The sequence below is a fragment of the Haliotis rubra genome, unplaced genomic scaffold (assembly GCF_003918875.1).
Source record: "Haliotis rubra isolate DU_JTF1 unplaced genomic scaffold, ASM391887v1 Scf53, whole genome shotgun sequence".
NCBI classification, from domain to species: Eukaryota; Metazoa; Mollusca; class Gastropoda; order Lepetellida; family Haliotidae; genus Haliotis; species Haliotis rubra.
This window is the reverse complement of record NW_025767224.1, coordinates 1,772,024-1,796,591: the sequence shown is the minus strand read 5'-3', so window position 1 is coordinate 1,796,591 and position 24,568 is coordinate 1,772,024. Positions and strand designations below refer to the sequence as shown.

At 40.0% G+C, this 24,568-nt stretch overlaps 1 protein-coding gene across 1 annotated transcript; it reads left to right on the top strand.

Annotated features, from left to right (window-relative positions):
- The first annotated feature begins 12,312 nt into the window (after window positions 1–12,312).
- Window positions 12,313–13,423, top strand: LOC124253022. The gene is made up of 2 exons (XM_046686738.1): window positions 12,313–12,630; window positions 12,990–13,423. Exons 1-2 carry the CDS (start codon window positions 12,540–12,542, stop codon window positions 13,421–13,423), a joined length of 525 nt encoding a protein of 174 aa, XP_046542694.1. The 5' UTR covers window positions 12,313–12,539.
- Window positions 13,424–24,568: the final 11,145 nt, after the last annotated feature.

The following is a 24,568-nucleotide window of genomic DNA, read 5'->3' as shown; positions in this document are numbered from 1 at the left end:
TATATTGCAGCACCTGGACCCACTATAGTCTGTTTACAGTGAAAACGAACCGATGAATTTCACTTTTAACAAAAAGGTAAATCGAATAAAGTGAAATTAAGATTGCGAATCCTCATAATTTTACCTTGCCAGTTGAACATTTAAATCTCAGAATTTTATTCAACTTAGAATAAAAGTTGGTTAATAAACGATCATAGTTTCAAATCGCTATTATTGGTTTGTATTACACGGGCGTTTACACATTAAATGAAACACCGAGAAAAAGCAGGGTCGGTCTAAGTTAATGCTCATCACATACCGACGTGCATTTGTTTCACTGTTCCAACTACTGCTCTTACCCCCTTGTAATACAAACCAATAATAGCGCTTTGAAACTATGATCGCTTGTTGAACGACTTTTATTGTAAGTTGAATGAAATTCTGAGATTTAAACTGGCAAGGTAAAATTATGAGGATTCGTTATCTTAATTTCACTTTATTCGATTTACCTTTTTGTTAAATGTGAAATTCGTCGGTATGTTTTCACTGCAAACAGACTAAAACAAATACATCTACATCATATTTGGCAGTACCATTGGTACCATTTTCCAATAACAATCTCTGTTATTACGTAAATACTGAAAGGCCCCTGTGATACAGATAAGGATAGCGTATGTTACAAATTGTATGAAGATGATTTATAGTTCTTGTTACTTCAAAGTTTCAATATATGAAGGCTTCATATAAGATGCTTCAAAACATTTACAAAACGACATGGGGCACAAAGTTAGTTAAATACTGTATATATACAGGCCTCAGGTTATCATTACAGATCTGGCAACAAGTAATTTTAACCTGCCACATAATGCCAGGAACGTCAAATGCGTGCAATAGTTAACTGCATACAGGTATATGTATCTAGACAAATGTATCAATAATCAATATTCTGTTACTTCCACAGTCACAGCAAAAGCTGATGCTGTGGATCTGGCATACATGAACACACAGCTATTGATCACATATGTGATAGGGAATATCGCTCATATCAACACACTAGAGTAGGGAATATCATTTATATCAGAATGCTAAAATAGGATATGTGTCAGTCAGGAGATAGGCACATTGTTTTGTGAATCCCTTTACATGATATCCAGGTACAGTGGAAGCTTGCGGATTACTGTAGAATCTGTGGCCATAATTCCACTGATCCCAATCTGGGGTTGTTCATGGGCCACAACTGATATTTCACAATGGAAAGATATTTTGTTAACTTGTTAGTTGAGTTAGGTAAAGAAAATACAAATAAATAAGTGTCAGTACTTACTTTCTGCATACAGCTGTTTAGGTAGGTAATTCTTGTTAAAGGTAAGGCATATGTGTCTAATGCAACAATTTAAGCACAGTAGAAAATTCAGAGAAGTGATCACGGTGTGTGTGATGAATCTCTGGTCAGCTTGCCGGGATTCTGTAGTGAAGTGACTTTTGTGAGTGATAACTGAGTGGTCATCTTTTCACAAATGTACAGTAAAGATACTTTCATGTCTTATGATATACTGGTGAAACTCCGGGCTATGAATGTACACTATCTCAACTAAAGATGTATTGGTGAAAATCAAGGCCATGAATGTACATTTAAGCTACTTTCATAACTAATAATATACTGGTGAAACTCCAGGCTATGAATGTACACTAAAGTTACTTTCATAACTATTAAGATATATTGGTGAAACTCAAGGCCATGAATGTATATTAAAGTTCCTTTCATGACTAAAGATATATTGGTTAAAAACTCCAGACCATGGATTTACACTAAAGTTACTTTCACAACTACCGGTAATAATATACTGGTGTTCTGGAGGGCACATACTGTATGAGGTGTGATTCATCCCATATCTTGTGTCACCTGGCATGTTGGCCGATACAGTAAGCTTACTTGTATTGTTACAAAGGTAATATACTATGATTATGAGACTCCCCGGGTGTTGACACATCTTCCATTAGGGACATCCAGATTGAAATACTTCTGTTATTCTGTCCAACATGTTTGTGTTTCTAGTCTTGAGCCTACCATGCTGGAGTTTATTGCAGAAGATCTAAAGGGTGTCGTAGCTCCTCGCCTTATTTGTTCCCAATTTGTCATTTGAGTTTAACACGAGGACAATGTGATACAGGTGCACAGATAACATCTCGAATTTCTTACTCTCCCTGTTGAATATGTTGGATATAAGCAAACTGAAGATGTCTCTTGGATTAAAATATACATTCATCAGATAATGTTGTAGTCATTACGCTGTTGAACTTGTGAAGCGACAAATGTATTGCCAAGAACCAGTCTGTGTTAGCAGATCTCCACTGCAGATTGTGGCACATTATATAATGGCATGTTGCAGTACACAACCTTGGGAAACATTACACCCCCACAAAAAAAGTAACATGTGACACAGAATATTTTATACGTGTAAAGTGTTTTGGAATAATTAAAATATAATGTGTAGGCAAAATACAGCTTGTATCGGAGAATAATCCATAAAACTACAATGTGAAAAGTCAGCTCTCCCCACTTGCCATTTTAGCCACCTGATATACGCTTAAGACACTTTCATACGGGTGTATTCCAATTGTGTCTGTGTGTGGCAACCTGATACACATTTTAGACACTTTCTGGCTATCATTTCAAATGTAATATTGTGAGTATTATACCCAATTGTTTCATGCCTAATCTGAAAGAATCAGATGTCATGTACCTTCATTTGTAAGGATCAGTTATTGATTATGGTTTAATGCCAATATCAGCAATATTTCAGATAGATCGTATCAAAGAAAATTCCAAAGAGATGCACGCTATAGATGTTTGTCCCTATTTCAAAACCACGACCATGCTAGAGTACTGGCAGACTCTACAAGGATAAAATCAATGTTAAATTCAGGATTCAAACTCTCAACTGAACCCAGCAGTTCCTGGTAGCTAAGGGAGGCAACTCTGTACAGAACATCTTTGATTGTTTGGCTTATTATTCCTTCCAGAATCAGGAAATAAGGTTTCAGTGATTGCTCATTACCAGATTCCAGGCATATTGTGATGTGTTGTGTAAAAAATGGCAACTACCTGTGTTATAAACACAGCTTCATAAGTTATGGTGATCACCACACAATTTATAGTGATAAACTATGTTCTGAAGTATAGCGCTTAATCACTCCTCTGTAGCAAACCCGTGAAGATCCGGGCTACAACTGGTCTTCAGTAACCCATGCTTGTCGTAAAAGGCGACTAACGGGATTGGGTGGTCAGGCTCGCTGACTTGGTTGACACATGTCATTGTTTCCCAGTTGCATAGATCGATGGTCATGCTGTTGATCACTGTATTGTTTGGTCCAGACTCGATTATTTACACACTGCCACCATATAGCTGGAATATTGCTGAGTGCTGCATTAAACAACAAAACAACCAACCAACCAACTGTAGCAGAGGTTGGGAAATAATGGGCTCGGTGGGCAGTGGTGGAGAAGGATGGGTTTGTTGGCTGTGGTTGGTGGAAGTGGGTGTCCGTTGTAAGCTGGTAAAGAAATACAAGCCAGCAAATCACACCCACACCCCCTGTAGGGGCAAGGAAATTATAGGATTTGGCGAGGTGGGAGAGGGTTGGAGTTATGGGGTTTTAATGACTTCCCCACAGCAGGTGAATCAGAGAGATTACACACGCATGTATTTAGATGCCCATTAGATTTACATTTATTGAGCAGTACAGACCTCATTAAGAAACATGCTTTGTGTCCTTATATCCTCCATTGATCAGCCTGTGGAATATTCATATCTCCCATGCTATCCATTACCTACAGGACTTGCAGATACCGGGCTGCCAAGTGTAGGGACAGTATGGCACTTACAGTACAGGACATTTATAATCTTGTGTTTCATTGCATATTGTATATTGGAAATACCATAATATTTCTTCGTCTGCTCTGCCTACTTACACCAATCCAAGCAAATATGGTGTTACATGCAATGCAGGAAAAACTCTGATCACTGAATTAAATAAAATTCTATTTCAATATGTTTTCCCCTATTTTCATGTATTTATGTGATTAGTATCTGTAAAAGAAATAACCAGACGTCTCGCCTTGCATAATAGACAACAAACTAACAGTAAAACTACATCTATTTACAAATGAATAAACATGCATAAAATATATGGCTATATGGCAAAATGAATAAAATGTCAGTATTGTAGTATAAACATTGTTTTTCCCTCTATATTGAAGTAAGATTGCAGTTTAAATATTTTCATTTTGCTTTGCTTGTACAGTAGTATTGTATGTGTGCTCAAGTTATGGAGCTATATATTTTACTGTTGAAATATTTATTCCACTGGCAGTAAATCAATACAGCGTATATACTATCTCCCACACAAATGTGTCACTAACATCACACGTTCTAAGACATGGCTTGTTCTGTCTGTAATATCTCACATGGTAGTTTAATGTTCTGCAGGCTATGCTTGAGTTATTAGTGTGTACCTTGTGATGCTTGATAACCCTTCAACAGTGCCAACACCAAGTTCATATTATATAAGTTTATTACAAACTATGACCAGCGATCAATCAAACATTCTCCTTCTGCCCTTCAAAGAAGTTCTATACTTCAATTTACATCTCCCACTCCAGGGGTAGTCATGCGTGAAAATGTGATCGAATTGAACCCTTCACTTTGAGTAAACAACTCGACGTAACTGATATGACATTTGTTTGTTGATTTCAATATGAGTGCAGTCATTCCTGATCAAACCTGGATACGGTGTACACTGCTACACTTGTACCCCTATATGGAATCTCAGGTGCTGGATGACAACAGCTGACCTGCTGTGTCCTGTAGGTTGTGAGGGTGTAGTCAAGCTTAGATTCCGACTGATCAATTTATGTTCATTTCAAACTGGTTTGTAAAGTCCCTTACTGTATGCAGTATATCATTAAGTCATATGTCTTGTGTAACATGTCATTTACAAAGCTGGTCTGTCAGTCAGTTCAAATCAAGGTTCAAATAACCAAGAATGTACAGCAGGATACAATATTGTAGGCTTACAGCTCTTGAGGTGCATGGCCCTATGGTTGAGGTGCATGGTTCTATGGTTGAGGTGCATGGTCCTATGGTTGAGGTGCATGGCCCTATGGTTGAGGGGCATGGTTCTATGGTTGAGGTGCATGGCCCTATGGTTAAGGTGCATGACCCTATGGTTGAGGTGCATGGTTCTATGGTTGAGGTGTCTGGTCTTATGGTTGAGGTGCATGGCCCTATGGTTGAGGTGCATGGTTCTATGGTTAAGGTGCATGGCCCTATGGTTAAGGTGCATGGCCCTATGGTTGAGGTGCATGGCCCTATGGTTGAGGTGCATGGCCCTATGGTTAAGGTGCATGGCCCTATGGTTGAAGTGCATGGCCTTATGGTCAAGGTGCATGGCCCTATGGTTGAGATGCATGGCCCTATGGTTAAGGTGCATGGTTCTATGGTTGAGGTCCATGGCCCTATGGCTAAGGTGCATGGTTCTATGGTTGAGGTGCATGGCCCTATGGTTAAGGTGCATGGCCCTATGGTTGAGGTGCATGGCCCTATGGTTAAGGTGCATGGCCCTATGGTTAAGGTGCATGGCCCTATGGTTGAGGTGCATGGTTCTATGGTTGAGGTGCATGGCCCTATGGTTGAGGTGCATGGTTCTATGGTTGAGGTGCATGGCCCTATGGTTGAGATGCATGGCCCTATGGTTGAGGTGCATGGCCCTATGGTTGAGGTGCATGGTTCTATGGTTGAGGTGCATGGCCCTATGGTTGAGGTGCATGGCCCTATGGTTGAGGTGCATGGTTCTATGGTTGAGGTGCATGGCCCTATGGTTGAGGTGCATGGTTCTATGGTTGAGGTGCATGGTTCTATGGTTGAGGTGGCCCTATGGTTGAGGTGCATGGCCCTATGGTTGAGGTGCATGGCCCTATGGTTAAGTGCATGGTGCATGGCCCTATGGTTGAGGTGCATGGCCTATGGTTGAGGTGCATGGCCCTATGGTTGAGGGAGGTGCATGGTTCTATGGTTGAGGTGCATGGCCCTATGGTTGAGGTGCATGGCCCTATGGTTAAGGTGCATGGCCCTATGGTTGAGGAGTGCATGGCCCTATGGTTGAGGTGCATGGTTCTATGGTTGAGGTGCATGGCCCTATGGTTAAGGTGCATGCATGGCCCTATGGTTGAGGTGCATGGTTCTATGGTTGAGGTGCATGGCCCTATGGTTAAGGTGCATGACCCTATGGTTGAGGTGCATGGTTCTATGGTTGAGGTGTCTGGTCCTATGATTAAGGTGCATGGCCCTATGGTTGAGGTGCATGGTATGATGGTTGTGGTGTCTGGTCCTATGGTTAAGGTGCATGGCCCTATGGTTGAGGTGCATGGTTCTATGGTTGAGGTGTCTGGTTCTATGGTTGAGGTGCATGGTTCTATGGTTGAGGTGCATGGTTCTATGGTTGAGGTGCATGGTTCTATGGTTGAGGTGCATGGCCCTATGGTTGAGGTGTCTAGTTCTATGGTTGAGGTGCATGGCCCTATGGTTGAGGTGCATGGCCCTATGGTTGAGTGCATGGTTTTATGGTTGAGGTGCATGGCCCTATGGTTGAGGTGCATGGCCCAATAGTTGAGGTGTCTGGCCCTATGGTTGAGGTGCATGGTTCTATGGTTGAGGTGCATGGCCCTATGGTTAAGGTGCATGGTTCTATGGTTGAGGTGCATGGCCCTATGGTTGAGGTGCATGGTTCTATGGTTGAGGTGCATGGTTCTATGGTTGAGGTGCATGGCCCTATGGTTGAGGTGCAGCCCTATGGATGAGGACCATGGCCCTATGATTGACCTTAAAGGCCTGAGTTTGACTCTATACATGGCACAGTTTATAAGTGCTTTTTGGCGAATTCCTTGCCATCAGTTAGCTTCAGTCTTTGGTAAAATCCCTCAAGATGTTTCACTCTGAATGTGATGTTGTTTACTAGGAATGCATCTTTCATAGTGACTGCTCATCTTTTCCTGTGTTTGGGGCAGTAGTCATCAGTTCGTGGTAGTTTGCCATAACACCAGACCAATCTATTTTCTCAAAAATACATATCTTCAAGTAACAAATAAGCTATAATTATTTTACACTTATATTCTGATGTTGAAACATTGACAAAGTAAATCCCAAACACCAGCACTAGTGTGGACTTACAAACTCCCGATTCTTTTTCGCATTGTCGCATTCCAATCTTGTGGCAGTTAGTATCACCTGGACTTCAGAATTGATTTTTCACAACAAATTAGAACTAAAAATAACATAAATAGGGTTCTATTTGTTCAGCTAAGACCCCTCTGACCTTGAATGCACATGCACTGCCCTTACCCCCTGCCTCCTTGACCCGAGGTTAAACCCTCAACTCCGGGTGATATATATATGTGTATGTATTGAGAGGGTTTATCAGACATAGATAACCCAGGCAGGCACTCTGTAGGGGGTGCTGACATTGCCTGATAACACAGGTAAAACACTGACAACATGGACTTCTGTAAGTCCCTCTAATACAATTTTGTACCCACTAATGACATGGACCACTCAATGTACCTTCTAATGATATGAGCCACCCACTGTGCCCACTAATGACATGGACCACCAACTGTACCCACTAATGACATGGACAACCCACTGTGCCCACTAATGACATGGGCTACTCACTGTACCCACTAATGACATGGACCACCAACTGTACCCACTAATGACATGGACCACCAAGTGTACCCACTTATGACATGGGCCACCCACTGTACCCACTAATGACATGGGTCACCCACTGTACCCACTAATGACATGGACCACCAACTGTACCCTCTAATGACATGGGTCACCCACTGTACCCACTAATGACATGGACCACCAACTGTACCCACTAATGACATGGACCACCAACTGTACCCACTAATGACATGGGTCACCCACTGTGCCCTCTAATGACATGGGTCACCCACTGTACCCACTAATGACATGGGCTACTCACTGTACCCACTAATGACATGGACCACCAACTGTACCCACTAATGACATGGGCCACCAACTGTACCCACTAATGACATGGACCACCAACTGTACCCTCTAATGACATGGACCACCAACTGTACCCACTAATGACATGGGCCACCCACTGTACCCACTAATGACATGGACCACCCACTGTACCCACTAATGACATGGACCACCCACTGTACCCACTAATGACATGGACCACCCACTGTGCCCACTAATGACAAGGACCACCCACTGTACCCACTAATGACATGGGCCACCCACTGTTCCCACTAATGACATGAGCACTCAATGTACCCTCTAATGACATGGACCACCCACTGTGCCCACTAATGACATGGACCACCCAATGTACCCTCTAATGACATGGGCCACCCACTGTACCCACTAATGACATGGGTCACCCACTGTTCCCAGTAATGACATGGCCACCCACTGTACCCACTAATGACATGGGCCACCAACTGTACCCACTAATGACAAGGACCACCCACTGTACCCACTAATGACAAGGAACACCCACTGTTCCCACTAATGACAAGGACCACCCACTGTACCCACTAATGACATGGGCCACCCACTGTTCCCACTAATGACATGAGCACTCAATGTACCCTCTAATGACATGGACCACCCACTGTGCCCACTAATGACATGGACCACCCAATGTACCCTCTAATGACATGGGCCACCCACTGTACCCACTAATGACATGGGTCACCCACTGTTCCCAGTAATGACATGGCCACCCACTGTACCCACTAATGACATGGGCCACCAACTGTACCCACTAATGACAAGGACCACCCACTGTACCCACTAATGACAAGGAACACCCACTGTTCCCACTCATGACAAGGACCACCCAGTGTACCCACTAATGACATGGGGCACCCACTGTTCCCATTAATGACATGGACCACCCACTGTACCCACTAATGACATGGGCACCCACTGTACCCACTAATGACATGGGCCACCCTGTACCCACTAATGACATGGACCACCCATGAGTCTTGTTTTCTCCCCAATGACAATTCTCCCATCACAATTGTCACCTCCTGAACATTCACACATCCACACCTCCCCACGTTCTCCTGTCCCCTAACTTCACATCCAGACTATTGGGGTTCCAACAATTAAAACATAAAGGTCTGTGCACAAATGTGCAGTGCTACTACCCCTGGTCGTGAGTTGTGTACTGCTACTACCCCTGGTCGTGAGTTGTGCACTGCTACTATCCCTGGTAGTGAGTTGTGTACTGCTACTATCCCTGGTCGTGAGTTGTGCACTGCTACTACCCCTGGTCGTGAGATGTGCACTGCTACTACCCCTGGTCGTGAGTTGTGCACTGCTACTACCCCTGGTCGTGAGTTGTGCAGTGCTACTACCCCTGGTCGTGAGTTGTGCACTGCTACTACCCCTGGTCGTGAGTTATGCAGTGCTACTACCCCTGGTCGTGAGTTGTGTACTGCTACTATCCCTGGTCATGAGTTGTGCACTGCTACTACCCCTGGTCGTGAGTTGTGTGCTACACCCTGGTCGTGAGTTGTGCACTGCTACTACCCCTGGTCGTGAGTTGTGCACTGCTACTACCCCTGGTCGTGAGTTGTGCACTGCTACTATCCCTGGTCGTGAGTTGTGCACTGCTACTATCCCTGGTCGTGAGTTGTGCACTGCTACTATCCCTGGTCGTGAAGCTGTGCACTTGTGAGTTGTACCTGCTACTACTCCCTGGTCGTGAGTTGTGCACTGCTACTACCCCTGGTCGTGAGTTGTGCACTGCTACTACCCCTGGTCGTGAGTTGTGCACTGCTACTACCCCTACTGCCCCCTGGTCGTGAGTTGTGCACTGCTACTACTTACCCTGGTCGTGAGTTTGTGCACTGCTACTACTACCCTGGTCGTGAGTTGTGCACTGCTACTACCCCTGGTCGTGAGTTGTGCTGCTACTACCCCTGGTCGTGGTGGTCGTGAGTTGTGCACTGCTACTACCCTGGTCGTGAGTTGTGCACTGCTACTACCCCTGGTCGTGAGTTATGCACTGCTGCTACTACCCTGGTCGTGAGTTGTGCTGCTGCTGCTACCCCTGGTCGTGAGTTGTGCACTGCTACCCCTGGTCGTGAGTTGTGCACTGCTACTACCCCTGGTCGTGAGTTGTGCACTGCTACTACCCCTGGTCGTGAGTTGTGCACTGCTACTACCCCTGGTCGTGAGTTGTGCACTGCTACTACCCCTGGTCGTGAGTTGTGCACTGCTACTACCCCTGGTCGTGAGTTGTGCACTGCTACTACCCCTGGTCGTGAGTTGTGCACTGCTACTACCCTGGTCGTGAGTTGTGCACTGCGCTACTACCCTACCCTGGTGCGTGAGTTGTGCACTGCTACTACCCCTGGTCGTGAGTTGTGCACTGCTACTACCCCTGGTCGTGAGTTGTGCACTGCTACTACCCCTGGTCGTGAGAGTTGTGCACTGCTACTACCCTGGTCGTGAGCTGTGCACTGCTGTGCACTGCTACTACCCTGGTCGTGAGTTGTGCACTGCTACTACCCCTGGTCGTGAGTTGTGCACTGCTACTACCCTGGTCGTGTGAGTTGTGCACTGCTACTACCCCTGGTCGTGAGTTGTGCACTGCTACTATCCCTGGTCGTGAGTTGTGCACTGCTACTACCCCTGGTCGTGAGTTGTACACTGCTACTACCCCTGGTCGTGAGTTGTGCACTGCTACTACCCCTGGTCGTGAGTTGTGCACTGCTACTACCCTTGGTCGTGAGTTGTGCACTGCTACTAAACCTGGTCGTGAGTTGTGCACTGCTACTACCCCTGGTCGTGAGTTGTGCACTGCTACTATCCCTGGTCGTGATTTGTGCACTGCTACTACCCCTGGTCGTGAGATGAACGATATGAGTACTTCAAAGCAGGGCTGTAACAATACTCAAGGTCGTGAAACATATCGTGACAGCAAGGCCACGACACATGACACCATGCACTTGACACGATGTTAATCAAGCTGTGTTCCAACTGCAAAGGAACCTGTAACATACAGCACTATACCGTGCTTCTTGTAGTATATTAGTTGGTTTACAAAGTCTGGGCATGTATTCAATGAAGGTAAAAAAACGAAAATTTTATGCAACATACTTATAGAACTGTGATTGAAAAACTATATGAAAGCTCCTTTATTGGGGTGTTTTGGTCAGGATAGATGAATCATAGACCCTCTAATTCATAGAAACAAATAATCTCATGACCAAAGAGTAAAGCCTATTAGCAAGGTGATGTAGTAAGACTATCTACTGTTGGATGACTCAACACAGTGCTATTGATGCACATATACTGTAATATAAAGTCTGATATGCTGCATCTCATTTCTCTCCATCACTTCAAACTTATTTCAAAAGGTATTTTCACATTGTGGATAATGACAGAGAATTTTGACAAATATTTTATATGATGTACTGAATACACTTAATTGGGCTATAGCATGTCATATTGACAATATAAATGCTGGTACATTTTAGCCAGGCACTAACACAGAGTATATAAACACACCGTTGTGATGCTATCACCATCCCTGCTCTAACTACTATCATGATAATCTGCATATCACAGAGACACAAAGCTGCAAGGGCAGGAATGCATTGTGTTTCAGATAAACTAGCCTGTTATGCATGGATTTGTCTCTATCCCATACACACTGTGTACTAACAATTGACTATTGTGTTTTCAAAAGGAATGATCCTCAAAGCTGACAACATTGGCTGCACTGGCATTAGTACAGTACTGTCTGTTTTGTAAAACAATCTGTGAGAAATCTGAGTGGTAAATGGGTGGCGATGCTTACCTCATGGGCGCGCTAAGCGGTGGTAGATGGGTGATGATGCTAGGGCGATGTCTCACTTCGAACTCATTGGGCTGGGCCACCGTCACCCCGTGGTGGAGCCCCTGTGGAAACAGGGAAGCACAGGATCAAGAATGTGAACATGATAGATACATATTCTTTATTTCCTCCAATTCAATGAAGATTACAATATGCAGTGATAATATATTTTATGGCAAATGATTAACATGGATTAGTGACATAGTCAAGAATGTTCATATACATATGTTTTTTAGCCGATGTCGCCATTTCCTTCTAAAATGGCTTACATTAATTATTACATCTCTTTCTAGTTCCATGATACACTCTATTGGACATCCACCAAGTAAAAATGCAAAAATAACATCATCATCTTGATCCCAGATCTTAACAAAAGAGTTCATATTGATCATACATGATATAAGCACATGCTTTACAATATCATTGGTGACAGTTTTACAATAACATTCTCTCGAAACAATTTCAGCTGATCCATACAAAATAAGTCTTGCAATATCAGTTAACTGGTCATTCTTCCCTGCGGCTAGCATCCAGAGATAGTGTTCATTACTGGAACTTATACTGACATATGTTGACAGACTAATAAATAATAAATAAACTTGAATATGCTGAAGAAGTTCCCATTTGATGATGGAGTTCTTCGTGGTCTTGTCATCCTTGATCCTGGGAGGCGAGCTGACACTGATTACTCAAGCAGTAAGATTATTATTCTGCCTGATTTACTTCTTAATGTATTGTTTCAGAGAGAATCAACCATTTCTTGAACAAACTATATTTCATTGAAAGGTAACAAGTTAAAAACTATCAGTGTAAGAATATATGTGTATAATATGTTCTAAGAATATAACTGTCTGTTTTTCTTCTTGATGTATTGTTTTACAGAGTTTCAACTTTTACTTGATTGTTGGTTGTCAAGCTAAAAACTATCAGTATAAGAATGTGATAAAAAAAAATTAAATTAGTTATTATGTTTACAGAAACACAAGCACTGAATTGACTGTTTCAAACTTTTGTTTTATTTATATGTTTACAGTTTTTGCATTTGTGTATTTCAGTTGTCAGCCTTGCCAACAAGTTCTGCCCCAATGTGAACCTAGAGGAACTGAAGGAAGAGTATGAGGACTACCAGCTGCTGGAGGACTGCCACATTCCCCTTCAAGATGAATCTGGGAGCAGAAAGGCCATCGACAAAGTTTGGAGCAACATTCTTCAAATGAAACCCCCCATGGGACAAGTGAGATTTCCTGTATTGAGGAAAGTCATGCATGCCCTGCTTTGTCTTCCTCACAGTAATGCTGACTGTGAAAGGGTGTTCAGTCAGGTGAGGAAGATACACACAGACTGCAGGAAGAACCTGAACAGCGACACCCTGACTGCCCTTCTTCAGTGCAAGTTGAACTCAGATGCCTGTTGTGACATTCAGCCTTCAGGCCCGCAAGTTGACCTGGCCAAGAATGCAACCTATGCCTATAATAGTGAACACAAGTGAATAGACTAATTGTCAGACTCACTGACCTGGCCAAGAAGGCAACCTGTGCCTATAATAGTGAACACCAGTGAATAGACTTATTGTAAGACTCACTGACCTGGCCAAGAAGGCAACCTGTGCCTATAATAGTGAACACCAGTGAATAGACTTATTGTCAGACTCGCTGACCTGGCCAAGAAGGCAACCAGTGCCTATAATAGTGAACACCAGTGAATAGACTTATTGTCAGACTCACTGACCTGGCCAAGAAGGCAACCTGTGCCTATAATAGTGAACACCAGTGAATAGACTTATTGTAAGACTCACTGACCTGGCCAAGAAGGCAACCTGTGCCTATAATAGTGAACACCAGTGAATAGACTTATTGTCAGACTCGCTGACCTGGCCAAGAAGGCAACCAGTGCCTATAATAGTGAACACCAGTGAATAGACTTATTGTCAGACTCACTGACCTGGCCAAGAAGGCAACCTGTGCCTATAATAGTAAACGCCAGTGAATAAATTATTGTCAGACTCACTCATTTTATTATGTTTTTAATCAATAAGTATCTGAAGGACATTTTAAGTATTTTGTGGAAATCCTCTACAGATTTGCTGTACATTGTGTTGACATGTATGAATATGTCACTAAACTGTTCATGAATAGTTTTGTTCTCATTCAAAATCTGCACACAAACACTCGGTGTTAGCTACACCACATTCAAAACATTATGACCTTGTTTCTGTAATTCAACATTGTGACCTTGTTTCTGTAATTCAATATTGTGACCTAATTCAACATTGTGACCTTGTTTCTGTAATTCAACATTGTGACCTTGTTTCTGTAATTCAACATTGTGACCTTGTTTCTGTAATTCAACATTGTGACCTTGTTTCTGTAATTCAACATTGTGACCTTGTTTCTGTAATTCAACATTATGACCTTGTTTCTGCAATTCAACATTATGACCTTGTTTCTGTAATTCAACATTGTGACCTTGTTTCTGTAATTCAACATTGTGACCTTGTTTCTGTAATTCAACATTATGGCCTTTTCTGTAATTCAACAATGTGACCTTGTTTCTGTAATTCAACATTATGACCTTGTTTCTGTAATTCAACATTGTGACCTTGTTTCTGTAATTCAACATTGTGACCTTGTATAACATTATGACCTTGTTTCTGTAATTCAACATTGTGCCCTTGTTTCTGTAATTCAACATTGTGACCTTGTTTCTGTAATTCAACATTGTGACCTTGTTTCTGTAATTCAACATTATGACCTTGTATAACATATGACCTTGTTTCTGTAATTCAACATTGTGACCTTGTTTCTGTAATTCAACATTGTGACCTTGTTTCTGTAATTCAACATTGTGACCTTGTATAAGTAATATTCAAGACCATGACCTTATTTCAATAAGTTTTAAAGTTGGGGTTACCACTGGAGTCTTTAAGTTTTGGGCCTATGGTATTTGAATCTAGGGATCACATAAATTAACAACTTCTGACAACAGGGTCATGGCATGGATGGCTGAGCAGATACCATCTCAATATGCATATCCAACACAATCAGTCACCTGATCTGCAACAAGACCTTGTGTCATAAAACAGGTGTGTTATTAAATTATATACTTCATTATTTGTTCCTTAATGCCAGATTTGAATGCCATGTTAAATGCCAATGATTCTCTGATTCCACATAATCTGTAACAGATTAACTTCTAAAATCACAAAACAATATACACAAAGGTCTTGAGGCATAATTAATTCACATTTCAAGCTGACAAAGGAATGAGGTGTATATTTTGCCTCACAGCTCCTGACTGACTACCTACGTCATGTACAGTGCCATATAGACAAATACCAGTCCCCACCATAACATAGGACTTGTGGCATACTTATCAGCACAAGATAACAGAAATGTACCTTGGAGTGATATATTCCTGTTCAATAGCCAATACTGGGCAATAAAGTCTTTGCAGAGAGTTAATAAACACCCCGAACATGTTGAAACAAATTCCAGTTATAAAACAGATTTCATTGAACTACATTTTCAATAAAAGCTCTCGAAGTACTGGCTACCTGCGATAGCAGTCCAATTATAAACCTCTTCCAGAAGGAATACCCAGCCAACCATTTAGTCAGGCAAATGACCCAGCTATTTCACCGATCAATAACCGTTTGGCAACCCTCTAGAAATTGATTTACAGCAGTAACCAACTGTAAGCAAAAAGTAATGTGAAAATGAAATATAACTTGTATAAATGTATTCTCATTAGGCCAGACCAATTTAATTTCTTGTTTTACGGATTTTTGTCCTCAGAAAACCTAAAGGCAGGAGGGAAAAGAAATAAAAATAAAATCACAAGTCAAAGTAATATTTCTTCCAAATACTCAAAGTATTTTACTTTTGGCAATTTATGATGTGTATATAGGGCAACAACAAAAAAAATCTAAAAAAGGTTTTGGTAAGTTTACATTTTTGGCTAATAAAAACATTAGGAATTTATTTTTTGAGGGGAAAGATAACTTTTATTTTTTTTCTTATTCTTGAAAAAATATGACCGGCAGATCCGTAAACAGTAATAAGAAATAAAATTGGTCTGGCCTTACCAGGAAATTTTTAATACAGAAAATTAAAAAACATAACTACAAAAGCACACAAAATTGCAAAAGTAACAATTAACTTTTCAAACTATTGATGATTTGATTTTAAATCTATACAACCTCAAGGCAACAGCAAAACCTTTTCAGACATGAATACATACATACATCCTTCACTTTACACATAACGCTTATTAATGTTTTTCAACTTTTCTGACCAAATTAGCTTTGGCCAAGTAAAAGAAGATAACCTGTTCACTTATTCTTATTTTGACCAGCCCAAGTTAATTGGTAAACAAAAAGCTATCAGTATGAACAGAAAAAAAATTAATGTGCTTTTAATGTTAAAGCATTCCAAGTGTTTGACATAACTGTGATCTCAGATCCGGTATATGTTATCACAGTAGGAGTGGACTCTATGTTACTTGTCTTATACAGCATACAATCCTAGTTCACTCAATTAGCAAAAGTCACGTAGAATCGAACATGACGATTAATTCCGCATGGAGACTGAGACATTCAACTGAATGTGCTACGTCCACTCAGAGGGAAGTATTGGCTGTATCAGCCTGGGCATATACTCAGTGTGGAATATACAAGCAACCACACGCCCCGATTTAAGTGGGCACACACGACAATAGGGTTTGTATACACAGTCATCCGACCAGTAAGTTGATGGTGTAATTGTAGACAGCAATAAGTTGAAAGACAAACAAGGTTTGGTTTCTGAAATGTCTGCCATGTAATGTCAAATGCTACCTAGTAAATGTTGCATAACGCAATACAATACTGTATAGGACAGTTTAAGTGTTATGATATATACACACACTTCTTGCACACCCAGTGTACCCTGAGTGATCCTTGAATGAGTTGACGCTGAAAGAAATATGTTCTTTAGTACTCCCTGGCATTTCTACTGGACAGATTGTGTTTTGCCCCAAATACACTTAATAAATTGCCAAAAGTAAAATACTTTTAGTTTTGGTTGTTTTTTTGTCCCCCTCCTGCCTTTAGGTTTTCTGAGTACAAACATCCATAAAACAACATATAAAATTGGTCTGGCCTAAGTAAACATAGTATTTGTGAAACATGCTTGCTAATATAACATTTGTTTTTTACCATATTTTTTGTATAGAACAAAAAATGATTGTACTTTTAAATACCATTTACGTGTCATAAAGTATTATGCATGTGCCACAAGGTACAATGGATGTACCATATAGTACCATAGCAGTACTCATCTCTACCATATATGTGCTGCAAAGTACCATGCATATAACTGTAGAATACCACATACATACCACTTATGTACCATAAAGTACCATGTTTACACCATGTAGTACCATGGTTGTGTACAAGGACCCACAGACTAGTCTCTTCCGGAATATCATATTTCTCCTGTGAGATTGGACAGTCACGGGCAGCACATGGCCCCGACACGACATGCACATACATATTCAACAATGGGCCAAGGGACTGTTCATAATTTATGGCTAGGGGGGGTGATGATGATTCTTATGGAGAAGCATGTACAATGTGGATGCCCCCCCCAAATTTATGTACAAAATAACCTCCCACCCCCCGCATTTCATGTACAAAATCAATGACCCCCTCCCCTTCCCATAATTTCTAAGCATAATTTTAAACATATTTTTATGTACAAAATTGCTGAAACCCAAATCCCCATCCCCACCCCCACCCCAGTGCGTGTGTACAAAATTGCTTTCCCCCCCTAGCTCCCCAGAACAAAATGGGTGACTCCCCTTTAAAATCATCATCAACCCCCTTATGAACAGTCCCACTGTGTTGATGACACAACCTGGGGAGACATATCCATATGGCCAGTTTAGTGAACAATGAGACCCAATAGCTGACAGGTTCATAATAAAGTATTTAAATGGAGTCATTCGTGGGAGGTCAACATGTTGCGACCTATCTGATAGATTGAGATGGAAATCAGTTAAAAGTTGATTCCTAGAGTCTCCTTATATCTCTTAAGTGGCAAAATAGTATTTCTCTAAAATTGTTGTTTATATTGACACTTGGCATAAATCAAGACCAGTGATCAAATAACTATTTATACAGAATATTGACTGCTCATATGATCAACATTGAATGCATCAGAGGATGAGAAATGGTTTTCTATCAACCATTCACTGTCCAATATTGTACTTTCATGAGCTTGCAGAAATATTTGCTGTTTGAATGAAGATGTCCTTGATCTTTATCAAGTATAAAACTTCATGGCCAGAGATTTGATTGGCTAACCAAGTAATATGTTTCATAAACAAGTAGCTAGCCCATGACCATCAGCGTACAATTGTTTCCCAGTTGGCTGGTCTCAGACTGGGCTGGCTAGTGACCACCGTCCAAGTCTTTGGTGTGCTGAGCTTAAATAAGCATTCTGATTTTAATGCTGATATATTCATTTGTCATGATTGACTACAAAAGGGTTTTTTACATGGATTTACACTGTTTGCAATTTTATTTTACACTAAGGCCAGACCAATATTATTTTTTGTTTTATGAATTTTTGTCCTCAGAAAACCTAAAGGCAGGAGGGAAAAAAATAAAAAGGAAAAATCACCAGCCAAAGTAATATTCCTTTCAAATACTAAAAGTATTTTATTTTTTGGCAATTTATGATGTGTATATGGGGCCAAAAACAATCAAAAATTATTTTTTTGTTAGTTTACATTTTTGGCGAATAAAAACATAACGATTTTATTTTTGAGCAGGGAAAATTAATTAATTTTTTTTCTTATTCTTGAAAAAATACGACCGATGGATCCATAAAACAAGAAATAAAATTGGTCAGGCTTAACAAAATAATGAAGTTCTTAATCACATTACTGTGAAAATGCTGAACATGTTCACAAATTTACATATTGACGAAGGAAATCTTTAGAATTAGGATGGTAACTCATGGTCCTTTCACCACCGGCTTACAGAATTGGTTTCCTCATAGCAAAGGGTCTGTAGTCAAAATAAGAACAATTTTAAAATAAACACCTTCTTTAAGTGATCTTTCATATTGTCCGTAATGCATTTTGTTCGCAAATGAAATAGCTTAAGATTCAGTAGGAATAATAATAATTTATTACATATATTTCCTTTGCGTAATTTGGCAGGGACAGCTCCGTAAATCAAGTATGAAAAGAAACCATCTCAGATGGTTAAATCTGACCATCAATCAGCCTGTCAGAGGAACTGCAGCTATATCTATTAATCATTATCACTACATGTACAGTCTCTACATGTGCATTTAGATAATAGCAGCCAGGTTTGAAGAAATAAAATTCTGGACCTTTGTCCATATAAGCTTAAATCATAGCAAGGGTTCCCATTACACTTGACAGCATGGCAGTGCTAGAATTACAGACACTTCATCATGAACAGATCTCAAATGGCCTCATAAATTTTATTCTTTAGTTCAGTTAAGATCAGTTTTGACACTACTATAAATCATATTGAAATATGCTGACTTGATTTGAATGAACATTTGTTTATTGGTCATAGAAAAAAGACTTCAGATAATTGAAATGCAAACCTGTTCCTATCTGGGGCTTCCAGTAGGTTGAACTGACACTGGAGGACATGGTACTTGTTGGTTTGGGTGGGGCTATAAGACCTATTTTTGTCATACCTGTGGCTTGTACTGACAAACTACATATACTATGATATACTACTCACAAGATCTTAAAGAACATCCAGTCGTTTCATATAACCATATTTAATTTGCCGTCATAAGATAATCGTTCTTTCATTTCTTTTCAGTTGTATATATTTGCCAACACTACAACAGCAGCGACAGAAATGCAATTTCATTAAGTGACCATGTCTGTTAAATTTATCAACTATAATACTTATTTCACCTGTTTAAATCATTAGGCTGAAAATAATTCATTATTTATTTTATGAAATCTATGCATCCTATCCCCTCAGTAAGCTGATGCTGACAATATATCTGGAATATCTAGTTGTGTTTCCTTTGTTTTCTTTCAGAAAAGGATTTAAGGTGATAAATCATGTGCATGTACTTGGCTAACTAGTCAAACCAAATACAGCAAACTATGCATGTATCAAATTTAAACATGCTTACAAGTAACTGTCATCAAATATATGGTGTCTCAGAGCTCCAGATAAGATTTAGCTCATGTCGGTACTGTACCCACTGTATTTTTTTGGAGTGGGTATTATGAATGTTGAGTGGGTATTTCATTTTCCGTTACCCACTGCTTTCAAATATGTGAGTATTTCAGTCATATTACTCACCTAAGTATTATGTCATTGAGTAAGTTTACTAAGCAGGTATGTTCTGCCTTATGTCATACCTAATCAAAACCAACTTAAATATAATGGAAATGATTTCATAAAAAATCACTCATCCTATACTGACAGTACAACACTTGTCCTATACTAACAGAACAACTTGATAGCAATCGATGTCTTTTTCATTACGCAAGCGATTTTTATAAATATATTCCGTACGCATTTGTTTTAAACTTTTTGCGTATCTACCATTTTAAATGCGTAATTGGTACGCAACAATTATTTTTCAATGTATAATTGGAAATTTTCTATGCGTATTTTACCCGGATACGCAGCTTATCTGGTCCTCTGGTTTCTTATCTGTTTGTGAGAGCTCAAAATTAAATACATATCATACAAACTGCCCTTCACACCATCAATCAAGTTTTAGGAAACATATCAAGTCAGAACAAATCATCAGTTTCATATGTCCCTAAAACAACATCTGTTGTGGTAGCATATGGAAATCAAGATAAACTCTGGCTTTCTTATCAGAATAGAACCAAAATTCCCTGCTATGTATTTACAGAAGGGGCTATATCGCTTACAGAGGTAATACAGCTATTAATGCCCCGCCCAGCTGATACACAGGGCTAGTTGAGACACATATCACAATTGCCCTCTTTTGCTGATCTTACACAGAATACTATGAGAAATACACATGCTTTATATGGCAAAATATAGCAATGACTTAAACATTAATTTGGTCATGTTATATGAAAACTGCAGTATTTCACCTTTCATTTGACAATTCAAATCAACTTTCTGTATCCGATTTGCGGTAATACATTCTTAGACCAGACCAATTTTATTTCTTGTTTTACGGATCCGCCGGATTATTTTTTCAAGAATAAGAGAAATATAAAAATGAATTTTTCCCACTCAAAGCTATAAATCATTATGTTTTTATTGGCTAAAAATGTAAACTAACAAGAAAATTTTATTTTAGATTGTTTTTTGCCCCAAAAGTAAAATACTTTGAGTATTTAGAAGGAATATAACTCTGACTGGTGATTTTTATTTTCATTTTTGTTCTCCTCCTGGCTTTAGGTTTTCTGAAGACAAAAATCCATAAAACAAGAAATAAAATTGGTCTGGCCTTATGAAAGTTTAGCAAATCCGGCTTTATAATGATGCATGTACCAGTTATTCTAATATTTCTACGAGGTACATCAACACATATGAGTGAGTTATTCCTATATATTGTCTGGGCCCTTAGTGGTTGTGTTACTATGCAACCAGGCTTGATTTCAGTTTTCGTGTCAGGGTTGGTGCTCTTACTCTCAACCATTGTTTTGTCTGCTTGAAATGTAACAATAATTATTGATATATGCAGCTGGATAGTTTCTGATTGTGAGATTAAATCAAAGGCTGAGATAAATAAAACGACTGGCATTGCAATGAATTATTCATGAAGACTTCATAAATTCTTCACGAAGAATTCATGAACATTAAATGAGACATCTACTTCATGAAGAGTTCATGAAGATAATTCATGAAGAGTTAATGAACACTTCATGAAGACTTCACGAAGAATGAAGACTTTACGAAGATTTCCTGAAGAGTTCACGAATGTAGTTTACTCTGGAAATTTACAGTGAATAAGATTAGTCTTAGTTCATGAACAAAACTTCATGAAGTAAAATATAACTTCATGAAGTATAAAATAACTTCATGAAGTTGATGAAGTCTTCATGAAGTGTGTCTTCATGAAGAAGGTTCATGAAGATTTTAGCTGAAGTTGATGAACATTTAATGAACTCTTCGTGAACTGTTCATGAAGTTCATGAAGACTTCATGAACTGAGTTTCGCATATTAAAAAAAAACCTGTGAGATTATCTCACAGTTTTCTTTTTAATAGGAAAATCTTTGAAGATTGCCTACTCATGGTTGCATCTGCCTATAAATATTACATACCATCAAACAACCTACCTGCCAATAATCTCTTCCCATCTGTCCGTATACCCTACCCTCAAACCATAATGCAGTGCCAATCTTCCTTACCCTCAAATCATAAGCACACTAAACTTCTTTACTCACAAACCATATGTACACCAATTCTACTTACCCTCAAACCATCATGCACACCAGTCTTCCTTACCCTCTAACCATGTGCACACCAATTTTCGTTACCCACAAATCATATGCATACTAATCTTTCTTACACTCTTACTATCGGAACACCAATATTCTTTACTCTCAAACCTAGACTAACAGCTAGTCTCTGAAATGAACATATTTTAAAGAAAATAAAAGTTTTTAAATTAAGATTGTAAATAAAATAAAAAGGAGCCCAGGGACTTTCTTCATTTTCATTTTCAGCCTGATGCTGTGGAAATCTAGACTTGCCACATTTTCTAGACTTGCGTGGGCTTTCTTGGATATATTTGCTTCAGGGTCTGTACAAGAGACTACTCTCAAACCATGAACACCAATCTTCCTTGTAACATATGCTACATTTGGGATTACACTTTCTTAGTGAAGTACAAATTCTAGTACTTTTTTTTGAGTTGAGTCTCATCCGGTATTCGAACCCACACACTCAGAGTCAGGCAACAAATCACCAGCACACAAAGTTGCGGCGGCTGAGCGGGTTAGGTGGTTGACTTTGTGTGCTGGCGATTAGGTGCCTGACTCTGAGGGTGTGGGTTTGAATCCCAGATGGGACTCAACCCAAAAAAAGTACTCGAATTTGTACTTTACTAAGAGACTGTAATCCCAAATATAACATATGTTACATTTGACCACTTTCTAAATGGCATTGTGTAATCATACCAATCTTCCTACCACCAGACCAATATTACCTACCACCAGACCAATATTACCTACCATCAGACCAATATTACCTACCACCAGACCAATATTACCTACCACCAGACCAATATTACCTTCTACCCGACCAGCTACCTACCAATATTCCTCCCCATCAAACCATCTACCAATAATCTCTTCCACACAAATACATGTCTATCAATATTCACTCCTACCCAAGCAAATGTCACCAAATGTTCACCATCACCAACCCACTTGTCTACCAACATCTTCAACCAACAAGAACCATTCCTATCAATATCTACTACCCACTATACCAAAATTCCCTTCAACTCATACCTCCTGCCTAGCAATACTCACTACCCCTCACCCAACCTGTAATTTCCCCACTACCCACCCTTCCCCATCAAAAATATTCCCCCACACCCCATCTGTCCTCAATATCCCCTTCTATATCTACCATTGTTTCTACCATTATACTACTGGCCCTCTTTAGTTTCCTGTCCACCAAATATACAAACATATATACCAGCATGACAAACAACATATCTCTATGCCTGTTTAATCAAGAAACTATTAAAGGCCCAGATCATCATTACAGAAACAGAGGATTAAACACAAGAAATAAACAACTCATGCGTCAACCCAATCAATCAATCATTCAATCAATTCTCACTCAAAGCAAGTGTTAGCCATTTTCCATTTCCATTGTCTACACCAAAAGCTTACCTGGGCTTTGCAAATCAATGGTTTCTTTTGGTCCATTAGAAAGGCAAGCTGGTTCAGTTCCACATGACCCCTCATGGCACCTCCAGGTATTCAATGTACCCTAGCACTTCAAGAACTATACAGCCATACATGCCTTGAGGAGCTCATTCTATTACACTAGCCACCCAATATGTCATCTACCTTGCATGGGTATCCCATGGGAGTAACAAAACCATTAGTTAACTTGATCACAAAACTGTTCCTGTCACACAACCTTTGGTTTACATTAGTAGTCCTTCTCCTGAAGACAGGTTCCAGAAAAGTATTTCAAATATTCGATGTCACTGACAATATTACTTCTATCCAAACACAGTATTCACTATTACGTCACTCTCTATTTAACAGCTATGTCCACGCAATTAATACTGTTAGAATAATGTTCAAATTACCTTGTATTGTTTTATCAAACTACATTCTTTTATGAATTGACACATTTTTATTTAAGCATGAAATCACACAACTGCGTACCGTTGGTAAATGGAAGCGTTACAAGCATTATCTTCTCGTAACTTTGACAAGTTATACCCAGTGCCGTGGGCTTGACATGCAGTAACTGTCATATCACCCGACCCCCTACGACAGTTAAAATAGCTCATATTTACCTGTTTATTTGCCATCCTCCAACTTTCACTTTTCCCGATGTAATTTAATTTTCTGTGTCCATATCCAAATTGAAATCCCCCGGTATTAATGCACAGACACTGTCA